The sequence below is a fragment of the Chinchilla lanigera genome, unplaced genomic scaffold (assembly GCF_000276665.1).
Source record: "Chinchilla lanigera isolate Chin_1 unplaced genomic scaffold, ChiLan1.0 scaffold00074, whole genome shotgun sequence".
In the NCBI taxonomy this organism is placed as follows: domain Eukaryota; kingdom Metazoa; phylum Chordata; class Mammalia; order Rodentia; family Chinchillidae; genus Chinchilla; species Chinchilla lanigera.
Genome location: NW_004955475.1, coordinates 7,177,963 through 7,192,893, shown reverse-complemented (window position 1 = coordinate 7,192,893; position 14,931 = coordinate 7,177,963). Strand labels below are relative to the sequence as shown.

Genomic DNA, 14,931 nt, shown 5'->3' with positions numbered 1-14,931 from the left:
TACATGAGTGTGTTCTAACCCAGGCCCTCTGCTATTTTGGTGTTCTCAGGTTAATCTAAGGCCCACACAAGGGAAATGTATAACTTCTGTACAATGATTTTTAAAAATATGTGAGAACAAAGGTGACATAAAGGGCCACTGAGCATGGTATCAACAGTTAACGTCAATAAAGAGAAAATAAAATGGGTTAATTAAAAATACTGATGACGTTCTGAAATTGTAGATGTTTTATGTTTTAACAAATTAACAACGGTGATAAGAGGACATTAGCAGCTTTTCTTAGGTCTGTGTTAACAATAACTTGAGCCTGCAGCCACAACAGGGGCTGTGGCCAAGTTTTAGTTGGCAGATCCTCAGGCCAGTATTTCACACAAAGGATATTTCTGAAAGCAGAGGCAGAGAGAAACCCAGAGTCACATATGTATTCCAACAAACAAGTTTCTGCCATTTTAATTATATTTAGAGCAACAAAAGATTTCAAGATTACAAAAAGAGCACAGAACACTAGCGCTTGGGGCTGGTCCTGCTGCCCAGTGGAGGCCAAGAGCCACTGTGAGAACTGAAGCCCCATCAAAAGAAGTTTCAAGCAAAATTGTTTCTTTTAAAATTTGTTGAATAACGGTTTTTCTCTCAACATCAAAATATTAATTCTTATCTCTGTTTACATAATCTTCTCCCGCCTGCTGCCAAATTAATCTCAAGGACAGCACAAGAATGTTATATCCAAGGCACTCCCGAATCAATGTCCAGTCTAAGGGAAAGCAGAAAAGTGTCATTAGCTGGTGAGGGAACTTTTATGCATTTACTTTTGGCTTGGGTAATCCCAGTTGTTACTGCTCTCAGCACCCATGTGAGTAAAGGAATGACAACCCCCTAAGCACTTCACTGTAGGACAGTTAGCGCTGAGGGCTGAGGTTGTAAGACTGGAAGCCAGGCTTGTCGATTATGCAGAATATAGAATCTCCAACTGTGAGTAAACAGACAGCCAAGCAGGGAGCCACTGGAGAAGCAGTAACATTTCAGAAGTATTTATCCTTTGGAGTATGCGCATGTGTGTTCCAGTTTTCGGGGGCCAGTGCAAAGTGCAGCTACATGATGGTTTTGCTACGTAGCTTATATGGGAACTTTTGCAAGCCACAGGGCCACCCATTCCACAGATTTTTATTGAATTCCACAAACAATTAGGAGATAAATGGGGAAAGGAAAGGAACCTGGATCCTTGCTATAATGAATTAGGACTGGAAAACAATAACATATTAGCTACTTTCAGGCCAAATTGAATGGAGTAAAGTTAAAGCTGGATCAAAACTGGCTTTTTACTATAAAATTTTACATGCTAAATTAAAATATGTATCACTCTTTTGAGGGTCAGGGGAATTAAGTGATTTGTTATCTTACCTTAAGTGTCTGAAGAGAAGTGACTAAAGTGGATTTTTCTGCCTTCACCTAGACATGGTTGAGAGTTGGGAGGCCCTGGGCAACAGACCCCAGTGTCAAACTCTACTGAAGAGAAACAATCTCCACCCTTGGGCAGAAGTGGACCTGTACCTACCAAGATACAACTTCTAATACACTGATAAGTTTCAACAGAGAAAAACACATTTTCAAATTTCAAATCTTTACAAAACATATCCAAAACCAGAGTTAGAGGATACAGACACCCAGTAGCAAGAGCACCTCAATCACAGGGGGGAGAATTGGTGTGAAAGATGGAGCACTTGCTCCAGGTTCCCAAGTGCAGGCAACTACCCTTCTCTCACAAGAATGGTGAAGACCAAGGAATACGCTTTCTTCTCCCAATAGCTAGGGTCCCATTGAAAGGACACTGGCCAGTCGGTTGGGTGGGCTCTTGGCCCCAAGTCTGGCTCTTCCCTGTGGTAAATTCCAGCTGGTTCTAAAGAGTCATCACCCTTTCCACATTCATCTGTCTTAGGCTAGTAAAGTGCAATACATCATGTACCCTACCCTTTTCCCCCTCCTACCCCTTTGTAAGGCCTTGTGTCAAGCCTAAGAGGGGCAGAAATCTTTGTTATCTGATCAATCCAGGTGTCTTGTCCATTCTGAGAGAGTTTCCAAAATGTAACTGCAGCCTCTCTTATAAGTACAAGGCATCAGATATTACCTGGAACCAAATATAAAGGTGCAGAGAAAGATAAAGCTTTAGAACACATTATATCTATATATATATATCTATATATATATATATATATATATAACTCATTTTTTAAAACAAGGATACAAATACTCATTTACAATATATTTCAACCTTCCGCCTCAAACTGCAGAGATCTCTTCATGCCGTCCAAACTGGGCAGAAATAAGTTTCTGTCTGCTGTCCTTCTAGTGCAAAATCTAATCCTTTAAATGCTCCTCTTCTCAGCAAAGGTTTCACATCTTTAGATAACATGGGCACTAGCAAACACAGTGGCCAAGACCAGCTCCATTTCCAACCATGCAGTGATGGAGCTTCAAGAATTTGTTCAGCAACTACTAGTAAAACGGAAAGCTAGGTCTACTTATAAAACTACTTATTGAAGGACCCGCAGTCTTATTTTCCAAATTATCTTCAACTCTTCCAAATATGAATATTGTGAGGGTGGAAAACCCCAAAAAACTCTTATAATTCAGTCACCAGCAAAGTTCTTTAGCCTGTCATTGGAAAGCTGACCAAAGAGGCACTAATGCTTACTCCCTCCCTGCCCTTAAAAATTTTGGTATCCTAGATACAATTTAATCTTTGGTTACATACTGTGATACTTTCATCTCTTTGTCTGTCCTTAAAAAAACTGGTTTTAAAGATTTTCAAAGAGATCAGTGGTGAGAACAGATCTGCCTATAAAGGCAGTAGCACTAGAAACTTCCTTTTCCAAGAAATTTCACATTGCTAAATGGCTTCTTTTGACTTTAAATCTGGATTTGATCTCCTCTTTAGCATTCCTGTTTCCTGTGACCTCCTACTGAGGGCCAAGCATAAAAACCATGCCCTTGGCCAAGTGCCCTCCCACCTGGCCAACTGGCATAGGGTAATCAGTAGTGAGCCCCTTGTTTTTCCAGAACTTTGGGGTGGGGTCATGCAGGGAGAGTTACTGGGGCGATCTGGAGTCTCCTGAAGTGCAGTGCTGGCATAGAGCTGGGGAAGGGTGCGGGAGGGTTGCGTGGGCCTTTGTGCCCTGCTTCATATCAAGGGAGAGAAAGGGACAAGGCCACGTATGTGCTGTGCCTAATGAATCAAACACTCAGAAGCTACTTGAAGCTTACAGTCAGGTCATTTGTGTAGTATCAGTATCAAGTGAATGGTGGACAAATTTTAAAATACAAGTCAAATACATTTTGTTATATATGCCTACATATATTTAGAAATAGAGTATGGACAGAGAGGGACTCAGGCATCAGAACATTATTTCTCAACCTGGAAAACTGACCTCAGCAACTACTCAAAGGACAAAAGACAGAGCGAATCTCTTTTTTAAGTGCCAGTGAACATACATAAAAATATACATATTACTGATTTTTTTCATAGATATATGATAGACTCCTTCAAACAAGTCCTTTCTCAAAGTAAGGTAATTTAAGAAAATGAACTTTCCAAGAAAAACAATATTGCCTGTGGCATAGAAAATCTGTAGAACAAAGAATGTAACCCCATCCTAGTTCAGAAGCCAGATCCCTTGAGCTGCCCAGTGAATAGAGCTGAAACTGCTACGCATAATTCAACTCTTTGCTTTGCCCAGAGTCTGTGACCTTTGCAGCTGTTTGCTGCCCAGATAGAACCTTCTCCATGTTGTTCCTTTTTTCCCCTCTTTCTTACTCTCCATCCCCACCCAGAGCTGCAGATTGGAGTTGGTCCTCTTGACTTGTCCAGTGAGTGATCTTCATCATCCAGCTCATCAGGTGAGTGGGTCTAGGTGGTCTTTCACAGCTGAGCACAGTATACCACAAACCAACTCTATTTGGAGAGCAGAGTACATGCAAAATTGAGACTTCTGTCACATGTCCTGGCTGAAACATCAATGGCCACAAGAAAAAAAAAAATCACCCTCCTTTCACCTGTGAGAAAACAGAGCCATGCTATAACCTCCTTTGCTCACTTGAATCCCAGGGCAAAAACAGTAGATCTAAAGCTCTGTTTAGGCTGTTTTTCCCTAGTTTTGCAACTTGAAGATTTGGAGTGACCCAGTTGTTGCTCCTTTTAATTACACTGCTTTTCACCAATTTTTGGCTTTTGCAAATGAAAAACATATATATTCATAAAGGCAAGAGTAACAATTGGGAAATCATTAAAGATAAAAAGTTTGATAGTGAAGTGCAAAGTAGAGCCTTTAGTATTTACAAGGAGAGATAGTAGAATGATATAATCAAATCCTTGTGCAGCAACATGAAAATTGGTTCAAAAGAGATATAAAGGAACTATTAAAATGCAACCTAGTTTAACTGAAAAGTGGTGGATGGTTTTCTGTTTTAACGAGCTAATAGAGATCCTGTAACTAAGCAAAATGATTCCATCAAAAAGAAAACCAAATTCTGTCCTACCTCAGAAGGGAAACCCATCAGCTTCAGTTTTGTTCAGCAGTCTTGGATTGGCATATCACCCATTTTAGTTTCCCCTCTACCTTGTTATTTAAAGAAGCTGTTTTGCAAGTTCATTTGGCTATTAATATCAACACAGAAACCGGGGAAGGAAACCCATGTGGATCATATCATGTCACTCAGAAACTATCTTCTCAACAAGCAGAGGCAACCAGCTGAAATGGGCAGGTTGGGGACTGGCCCATGATTTCTCGAGTTTAACAGATGAAGTAAAGAGCTAAGGAAGGAGGCAGCAGCCAAGACAAGGAAGTACATGAGCAGTCTACCTTGCACCTGGGGTTGGGGAACAAAATCAACAGAACATGGGTGTGCCAAAGGACTATATCAAATCAGTGACCCAGGGGCAGACCTTGAGTTTTTGGGTGGCCACAAATCACAGTTACACCAGCCAGATAGCTCCAAAGGAAGTCACGGTTCTAAGGAAAGTCTCAGTGGTCCAGCACTCCTCTGAGTGAGAGGCAGCAACAATCGTGGGAAAGCTGAGTGAGATTGGCCAGTGTCAGAGCCCAGAATCAGCAGCAGAGGAGGAGGCTGAGTAAATTGGTCCTCATCGGGCCAGATGATGTCCATCTGGCGTTAGGTTTTGCCTCTGATGACTAATAGTTAAAAGAATCTTCCCTTAGTTCTTTCTCTCTTCTCATGACTTTGGTAGGTGGATACGCTGGATGGCAAGGAGAGCACTTCAGGCTTTCTGATCCTAGGGTCATCATTCTTCCCGTCTGGGTTACTGAGTTTTCTCTTCCACCCTGATCTGGGTAGCTGCTTTGGAGAAGGGAGTGGACATTTATCCACTCGATGAGAAGGTGTCATCTCCAGGGGGCAAGGGCCAGATGGCCAATTTGTCTGATTCCTTTGATGCCCTCTTTCCAGTTTGTCTAAGGGCTCCAGCGTTCTAACTACTGATGAGACACATTAGGTGAAAAAGCTTTGAGACTACTGGAATCTAGTGACAGATGTCGGGACTATGGGCCTGCTACCCTGCATAGTGGGGAGAATTTCAGCAGAAAGTTTGTGAATACGCCCGAAGAAGTGAGCATGCTTCATCACACGTCTGAAATGTAGTATGGCCTACAAAACACTGAAGGGAAGAAAGAAGGTGATGGCCACATGGAGTACCTAGGTCTTTTAAAGGTGAGGAAAAGGTGCTGTTATTGAGAAATCAATTATTCAGTGTCCTAAGTAGGAGAACATTCAAGCCACCACATCCTTCTCCTGATTCCAGCTCCAGATTCTCCCTGGATCACAAGCAGGAAACTGCACTGGATCTGAATGGAGTCTTCCAAAGTGTCAGATCTCTCCTCTCCTTTGTCTTCCTGATCTGACTCTTCAGCAGAGGTGGCCATGTTTCGGCTAAAGAGAACATTCAGCTGAAAGGTCTCAGAAAGTTACTGAAAGTCAATTTGAGGATGGAGGCAGACACTGAGAAAGAAAAGGTCTTGAGTGGGGAGGTGGTCACATGCAGACAAATTTTCAAACAAGAAACACATTTTCAATACAGTGAATTGCACTACAGTTGAGCAGTGTAGCTCTCAGGAGCAAGGCTGTGGGCAAGAACTGGTGATCCATCTGCCCTCCTTGGCGTCTCCTCCTTCAGTCTTCCCCACCTCAGCTCTTGGGCTGCTCTGTCCTCTAAATGGCAATAACCTTTGCAAAAATAAAGTCTCCCAGGAAGTGGGGTGGGGGGGTTGAACAAAATCAGTGACTCCTTGTGGGCCTGCAATTTTCACTTGCTTTTAGTCACTGCTGGCTTCTTTGGGGACTTCTATTAGTTATTTAGAAAAATCCCAGCAAGTTTTTTTTTTTTTACTTTTTTTCTGGTTTTAGTGTCTTTTGTTTGTTTTTGTTTTCCCCAGACACTTTTAGCTCTCTAAACTTCCCACAGCATAAGGTACGTAAATGTTAGTGTGGCTGGCACACAGTGGAGTGCTGTAAACAAGCACAACTTGACACTGGGCCACATGAAGATTACCACAGATTTAAAGAAGTACACCACAGTTCAAAACACAGACAGGAGCCACAGCAGGGAGCAGAGTCTAAAGCTGAGTTAGGGAGAGAAGGAGAAAAAGAAAAGAGGAAACGAGGAAAAAGCCAAGCAAACAGAACATATGCATGAAAGACTGTACATTGATAGAGGAAATTCCCCAAGGCACTGCAGAGAAGTAGTGCAGAGTTACAACAGGCAGAAGACATCTGAAAAGGGGGTATAGAGGGGTATGGAAATGGGGACTTCCAAAGCTTCACTGTGTATGGAAATAGATTGGCTTGACTTTCCCAGAAAGGATCTTGGGCACTTGCACAGAGATGATCTCTGCCATCATTTCCGGAAAGTCCACGCTCACCATGTGGGACTTGATTAGCAGGTCAAAAGTGAACTGATGCAGTTCTCTTGCAATCTGTAGTGGACAGCCAAAAAAGAAAGAAAACACAGTTCACAAAGAAATGACTTCTGACAGACTCCTCCCCAGCTCTGATTTCCAGTCCTTTCAGCATTTTGTCCCTTTATCTATTCTTAGTTCTGCCGTTTGAGGTGTGTGTGTGTGTGTGTGTGTGTGTGTGAAATAGTCTATAGGAAATCACTGAGGGTCCCTAATAGATGTCTTTTTTTTTTTTTTTTTGCTTTTTCTCTGGTACCAGGAACCGAACTCACGACCTTGTGCTTGCCAAGCAGGCGCTTTTGCCACTGAGCTAAATCCCCAGCCCCCCTAATAGATGTCTTACACCACTGCAAGCTTTCTAACTCAGGACTGGGTGTTTCTCTTCACCACTGATCTCTCTCTCTCAAACACACACACACACACACACACACACACACATGCAGGATGTACACACACAAGCATACACATGCATACACACACAGCGAAAAACTTACATGCACATGACTCAGGAAAGAGGAAAAGAGAAACACTCAGGTCAGGTCTATTTTGTCTGCCTAGAGGGCTCATCAGCTTTAAGCTTTTCCCTTAGTCCCAATTGCTCTGTTCTCAACTCCTCCACCTCTTTTCACAACAGCCAGCTGGGACACTGTGACCTGTGTTCCTTTCTTTTCCATTGCATTTTCTTTCTGGACTACACTCAAAGCCAGAGGAGATGGAAACACCTCCCAACAGGTGGTTCCAGACCCTAGAGAAGCATTGTTATCATTTGGCTCTATCAGGTTACTCTCCCCGATACAGACCAAGTGAGTGTCTGGCCCTTGTCCCCCAGAGACGATACCCTCCATCATTTGCTTACAGGCTGCACAGAGTCCAGGAGCTTTGTGAGCTGGTAGAAGCGCCTTGAGCAGGATGTGGGATTTTTTCTTTTGCATGCAATGATACGATCGAGTTCCTTGATGTAGTTCATTCGAAGTTCATCAAAGAATTTTTGATTTTTCAGCCCATCCACTGGAACTGATGTGGGATGAAAACAGAATGCATAGGGGAAGCATGCCCACAAAGGAGCATTAGACAAAGCACCAAATTTTCTGACCACAAATTTGACCCCCCCACCCCCACAGGGAGGGAAAAATCTATTTGGCTTCCTGTCAATTGAAGTTTGTGGACCTGAGCCCTTCAGTTTGCCAGGGAGCTCTCAATGAAAAGCATAGCTGGCCCCAATCTGAAGGAGGTCAAATAAACAAAATTTACTGAACCTTTTCTTTTTCTAGTATTCTGATTTCTTAGGAACCAATGTTTTATGCTGTTTGCCGTCTATCTCTGATTTGGACAATTAAGACACATAGCTTTGGATATTAAACTTTGCCTTCTTTCCTCACAAAGACCAGGCATTTTGGCTTAGAAGAGACATTAAAGAAAGGTGGCTTGGTTGTCAGAACAGCTCTAAGAATTGCTTCCATAGACCTCCTCCTGTTGGTAGAAGTGGAAATGCCTTGCAGGAGGCAATTCCTCCTGTCTCCAGCTCTGCAAGAAATACAAGGTGGTTTATGCCTGTTTCTGTAACAGAGGCTGTGGAAAAATCCAGAGGCTTGCTACAACCAGCCAAAAAGGCCTAGTCTCAAAGGAGAGATTGGGGGTTGATGAGAATTCGATGGAGGCTCGATTCTACCAAATAAATTGATCTCTGGGCATGAAATTGGTCTTTGTTAAGAAAAAGCATGCTGAGGTAGAGTGGAGGGAGGAAAGAAGAAGGGAAATGTTCAGAGGCTGGCTTCTCCTTGATAATAGTTAATAGAAAAAGTGTACTCCTCTGAGCCTCTGTGCCCCCAGGGGCATTCCCTGTGCCTCTAAGCACTTACTAATGCTGAAGAGTAGCAGTGCTTTCATGCACAGGAATTCCTGGGGTGTGATCTGGAGCCATCCAAACTCCTGAGAGAGATGCCTCATTCGGACACACTGGCTGTACATCCGGGACTTGTGCATGCGGTACCTGGGAAGAAGACACAGAGGCAGAAGAGGAATGAGGGCAGGCTTCCAACATGCCCAGAGGAAAGTTTTCATTTTGCCTCCTTCCCTAGGTTCTTGAAGAATAGCTTGCTATTTCTGTTGCTGGTGCTTCAGTGACAAGGAACAAGATGCTTCCCCTTCACCCTAAATTACTGACATCTTGGGAACTACTCATCTTCCTCGGTCAGGGTATGAATTAATACATGGAATTTCCAGCTCTCTCTGTCCCCTCTGTTTCCTGAGACACAGACAGAAAAGCATTACCAATTAACACAGTGAGGTAGGTGCATAGTCTCCCTGGCTACAATTCTAGCATCTTCACTACAGTTGGAGCCAGACTCTGCCTCCCAGGCAGCCTAAACTGGAGGATATCTAGGAGCGAGGACTCAGCAGTCAGCTCAACACCAGGATTTGTAAGTGACTACAGGTGTTTATCCTGTCAACACCCCTGCCTGCCTATTGGTTTGAAAGCCATTTCTCCCAGCCATGGAGATTCTACATTGTCCTTTCAAAGTAAGGTCCACTGCTTCTAAATGTGCTAGAGAGTGTGTTTAAATGTCTTACTTGGATGTCCCATGCTAAAGAGGAGCCCACTCCCTCAAAGATGAGCTGCTCCTTACAACAGCTTTGAAAGCTAAAACATGTGTGAGCTGCTTTTATTATAGAGACTTGTGAGCAGATCATCATATTACCACCAATAAATTATATGGGGAAGTTGCCAAGGCTTCCATAACTTTGGGGTAGAAGAGCAGACTCTGATCCCAGCATGGTGATGGCATCCCTCTGAGAGGAGACACAGCTGATTCCCACGAGTTGCCCTTCCAGTTTTCATCACTTCAGAAATCGAGAGTGTGTGTATGTGTAAGACAGTAACTGTGTAGCAGGAGAAGAAAGGAAAGGGAATTTGACACTTGCTGAGGTGAGGACAAAGACCTCCAACATGGAGCCTAAATGTATTTTGACATTACGCAGTCACCAGCCTGGTCTGTAGGCTGAGTTGGCTTGGCACTGTTTGGGCAGAGGCTCAGCAACTTGTCTCAGGAGGTCCTGGCTTTCTGGTGAATGCGAGAAGCGGGCAGATGATATAGAGTCATTCAATTCATGCTGAGTTCCAACTGAAATGGGAAAGTGTTTGGATGGTATCACAAGTCAGTTGACCAGAACGGTGGTGCCCTCAGCTCTTTCACCTTATAGCATTTTTGAATAAGATCTGCTGGCTTAGAAAACCTGACTTTACTCTGGTCTCCATTGTATTTCCATGTCTCTGATTGTGAAGGCACTACAGTCTCCTTACTAGTGAAATCACGGCCCTGGCATGGAGGGCTCCTAGAATATTGTAGCAGATCCCTGAGACAGAGAAGGTAAGGAGTGGAGAGGAGAGGAGAAAGGTAAGGGCAGGGTTTCATAGGATAAGGGATTAAGAAACAGGGAGAACAGGCAAAAAGAATCCTGAAAGAGTTAAAGGAAGGAAAGGAGAATAGAGGGTAGAAAAGGAGGGGCATGAAGAGAATTCAGGAGGACAGCAAAGGTAGATGGAAATGAACAAGAGTGACTAAGAGGAGAAATGAAGATTGGAAAACACTGAGTACAGTTTCTAGCGCATAGTATATGCTTAGTAAATGACATGGAAGAAGGTACTATTATGATATTATTCACTATTCTTCAGATTAGAGTTGAGGTTCTGAGAAGTAATTTTCTCATGGTCAGTTAGGATTCAAACCCATTATCCTGAAAACATGTGCTCTTCACAGAGGTAAGTAAATAATACAGTTGGGCTGATGAGAGGGCTTCGTGCCAGGGAGAATAGCACATGGGTCAGCCCAGCTTGGTCCAGTCTTTCTATCTCTCTTTGGTCCTCAATGGTCCAATTAGCACCTCAAGGAGACTAACAGCAATTAGTGGCTCTCATTTTATGAATACTGCCTCCTCAGTGGCCATTAGAAATGTCTGTGTGACGTCTGGGCTGTCAGAGTGACTGGAATTTTACATAGTGGGAAAATGCTACAGATGCTAAACATATTCCAATAGGCAGCAATGTCTTGCACAATGAAAAATTGATCCTCTGCTAAATGTCAACAGCATCTACAGTTTGAAATACTAGTTTATATGTTTGCAGGAACTCCAAGAGCTCTAATACAGTAGGCTCTTGTAAGTGGAAAGGTGCCTGTTGCTTCCGGACCCATGAGGCTTGGTGGGTCACTGACACTGTGAGGAATTCTGTGGTACCTTTTGATGAGATTGATGGGACTAATTGAAAAAGCTGAAGTAGGGAAGCCACATGCTTACTGGGAGACATGGAAAGAAATAAGGATTTAGGAGTTGACAAATTATCACCTTGCAGAGCTCCAAAGGTCTCAGGGTTCTAGGGCAGATGGAGCAAGTGCTTAGGAAGTTGATCCAATCACTCAAGGTCAGTGAAGGCTTGGAAGTGGGGGATGAACAGTTAGGGAGGTTTTTCAAGGTCTGCCCCAGAAGATGGCATCATAGGTAAGACTTTGAAGATATGGAAACCACAAAGCAGGTCATGCCACAAGCCCAGTGGCTATTCTTAGCTTTTGGCTATCAGAGCTGGCAGGGTTGAGAAAGGGCAGCTGGGGACACTGACTCTCTTGCATAGCACAGCCGTAGTTTAAGGAGCCACTGACCTGTAGATTTTATTTTAAGGCTCTTCTGGGTTAAAGGGCTGAAGGAAAGGGAAGTTTAATTCCTGCCCTGACCAAAAGTATTCTCTATGGTGAAACTAGTTCAAGGTTCTTGGGAAGATTATCTGGTCAGCTTCATTCACAGTTCTATGGAGCATTCTCAGACAGACGGGATAGAGAAGATTATCGCTATTAGGAAAAAGAGGATTCAGAAAGGGAGTTTTTAAAGTATTATTTCTGGCCCATCATAGGCTGGATTCTCCATGCTCATCAATTCCCACTTAGTCATAACAAACCATTTAAGAAACTTCTATTATTATTAATAGATTACAAAAAGTGAGAATCAGGGAAGTTAATGGTCTTGTCCCAAGATGATATGAGAAAGAGAACTGATATTTTAATGATGAAAAATGTAACTACAAATCTCAGCCCTTACAAATTCATGAAGGATAAATAGGGCTGGTAGCAGTGCAGATATGAGTTAAACCTGTTTAAGAAAAGGGAAATGGCAGGGCAAAGGTCATTTTATTTTGCTGAGTCTGATTTCCGCTATTCATAAAAATAAAAGACTGTCTATAAAAAGGGGAGATCAGGTTACCATAAGGACTCCATGAGACAGTATTTAGGAAGTATCTAGCATAGTCCTGATGTAAAATAGTTGCTCAATAAATGTTGGCTGATGGCAGCACTCAGTGGCAACAAAGAGAACAAAGGAACTTCCGTCCTCACAAGCAGAGTCTCTCTGCTCCTTGTGTATATTGCTCAATGAAGAGAAGGGACCTTTATGTGACATTCTGAATAAACTACAGAGCACTTCAGAAATGACCAAAATACTAGGATTGGGTCTTGGGTTTGAAAGGGGTAGGCTTATCATTACCAATCCCAGACTCCCACAAGTTAACTTTCCAGCCAAGCAAAGCCACCTCAGAGTGGACTGGTTGCCTAAAGCCTCCAGTGCTTACCTACAGGTCAAAAGTACTAATTTCCACTGTGAACACCACCACCATCACCACCAACCATATTTTTTCAAGCTGCTGTATTTATGCGAGGTCTGGTCCCAGGAATACTTACTCATTGAAAACCAGGTCAGGTGCAAAGTAGAGCATTCTGGAGTTGACATTGGTGAAGGACCGCCAGCCCATGGCAAACACCATCAGTCCCATCCAGGAGTACTGAATGACGGCCATCTGGTCGTCCACATGCAAGTTGCGGAATCCTGAAAAAGAGACAGAGGTGGCAGTCAGTGTGGGCATTGATGGGCTGAGTGAAGACTGGGCCTCTGCTGAGGTGAGAATCTGCAGCACTAAGCAGGTCCCGAGGAACTACTGGAGCCATCAGTGCTGGTTGCTAAGGTATGGGAGAAAAATATCAAACTAGATTGTGAGGTTAATATTCTTTCCCCTCCTTATCTCAATGAGCTGATCAAATGACATAACAGAGGCAAAAAGGGAACTGTTAGTTGGAAGAGAATTATAATCTAAGGCTAATTGCTTATGATGAATTAACACTTTTCTAAGGGGTTTACTTACATCACTTCATTTAATCCTCACAACAATAAAATAGGTACTCTTTGCACCTCCATTCCGTGATCAATAGAAGTGAATCACAGAAAGGCAAGGAGTATGCCCACGATCATATGGCTAGTAATTGGCAGACCAAATTCCAAAAACCCAGGCAAACTCTAAAACTCATGCTCTTGATCACTACACCTTTCTAAAGATTTACGGTAATAATTAATTCTTCCACCCAGACAGCAGTTCTCCCTTCACAGAGCTCCCTTGTAGCCTTAACCTGATTTGACTTCTGTAGTAACATATAATTGCATATCAGCAGATGGGGAACTGTGCCTTGACAGCCACTGCCTTCTCCACACCACATTCAAGCTCCCTCTCTCTTCTCTGACCTTCTTTCTTCCCCATACTTACTCTCCATTCTTTTCTAGTTAACAGAAATCCTGGTTCTGCTAGTCCTACCCTTTGGCCATCCCTTCCCCTCCCTTTAGACACTAACAAAACCTTTATGCCCTGCCTCCTTAGACTAATTTCTTACTGCTTGATTTTTGATAATTTACATTCAAGCCATTCTGAAACACTTAAAATTTGCTGAATATTTCATGTTGTCCTAGGCCACTAGAGTGTTGCCATCTTTGAAGAAACTGTTGCCTTTGCCTAGAATGTTTTTTCCCCTACCCAGGCTTTCCATCTGATAAACACCTACTCATCTTTCAAAACTTTACTCACAGGTCACATCTTTTGTGAAATCTTTCAAACATACACCAGCAGAAGGTCTAATGATTCTTTTTTTTACTTTCTCATTACATTATGGAACCCTAGCCAAATATAGTGCTCACTTCATAGCACTGGAATTTATCTATGTAAATGTTTGTCTCCCCCACAAGACATGAAACTTCCTGAAAACAGGAGCCATATTTCCTTATTTATCTTTGCATCCACAGTATATAGTATCGTTCAGATATTTGACTGGGCACTTCAGAACTATTAATTAATTCAACAAGTGGGTTAAGAGTCTTCATTTTCCCCCACTTTGTAAAATGGGACTTAGATGATCTCCAAGTGACTTTCCTTCACCTTAGGAAACAAAGTCTCTCAGGTGCTACTGCTGTAGTAATACACGAGTGCAACAGATATGGACACATTTTCCTGGAGGGCTCCAAACAGTTGGATGCTTAAAGTTATAAATGCAGCACCTCAGCACCTTCTCTCTGCTTTTCTCAAGAGATTCAGAATTATCTGAAATTCTGTCTGGCTATATTTCATTAAGAATGCTTTTTGAAATTTAAATCAAACCCTCACTTTCCTGCTGATGACCTCATTTAACCCTCACAACAAGCCCAGAGTGTAAGTGATGTCACACTTCATTAACACGGACCCGAGGGCCACAGAAATGAGCTGACTTGCCCAAGGTCATAGTCTCCTTGTGGCCACACTGGATCTAGAACGCAAGCACTCTGATTCTCTGCTCTAGTGCTTTTGTTACTCTACAGCTAATAGTCACAGTTCAGGAGCTACCAAGCCTTTCCCCACAATCTTTATTGTACTGCCATGCTAACAGACTGGCTGACACCTCAGAGCCCAGTGTATTTCCTTCCTTCAACACTTTATAGTATAAAATGCCTGGAGTTGACCCTTCCCAGTAGGAGACAAGAAGCAGAGCAACATTCAAGAATCCTTTGGGGAAATGGCCTGAGAGTATGAACCCTAAACCTTCACTTGGATGGAGGACTATGGTCAGTAAAGGAAGAGAGAGGGAGGAAGACAGAGAGAGAGAGAGAGAGAGAGAGAGAGAGAGAGAGAGAGAGA

The 14,931-nt window shown here is 42.9% G+C and overlaps 1 protein-coding gene across 1 annotated transcript in view; it reads right to left on the bottom strand.

The window, feature by feature from the left end:
* Nucleotides 1–420: 420 nt before the first annotated feature.
* Nucleotides 421–14,931, bottom strand: part of Ar (androgen receptor) — a 178,514-nt gene continuing 164,003 nt past the window's right edge. Inside the window, exons 5-8 of the mRNA XM_005401581.1 lie at nt 12,683–12,827; nt 8,822–8,952; nt 7,819–7,976; nt 421–6,980 (exon numbers count right to left, since the gene is read on the bottom strand). Coding sequence (XP_005401638.1) covers nt 6,825–6,980; nt 7,819–7,976; nt 8,822–8,952; nt 12,683–12,827 — 590 coding nt within the window. The 3' untranslated portion in view covers nt 421–6,824. The remainder of the gene's footprint in view (nt 6,981–7,818; nt 7,977–8,821; nt 8,953–12,682; nt 12,828–14,931) is intronic.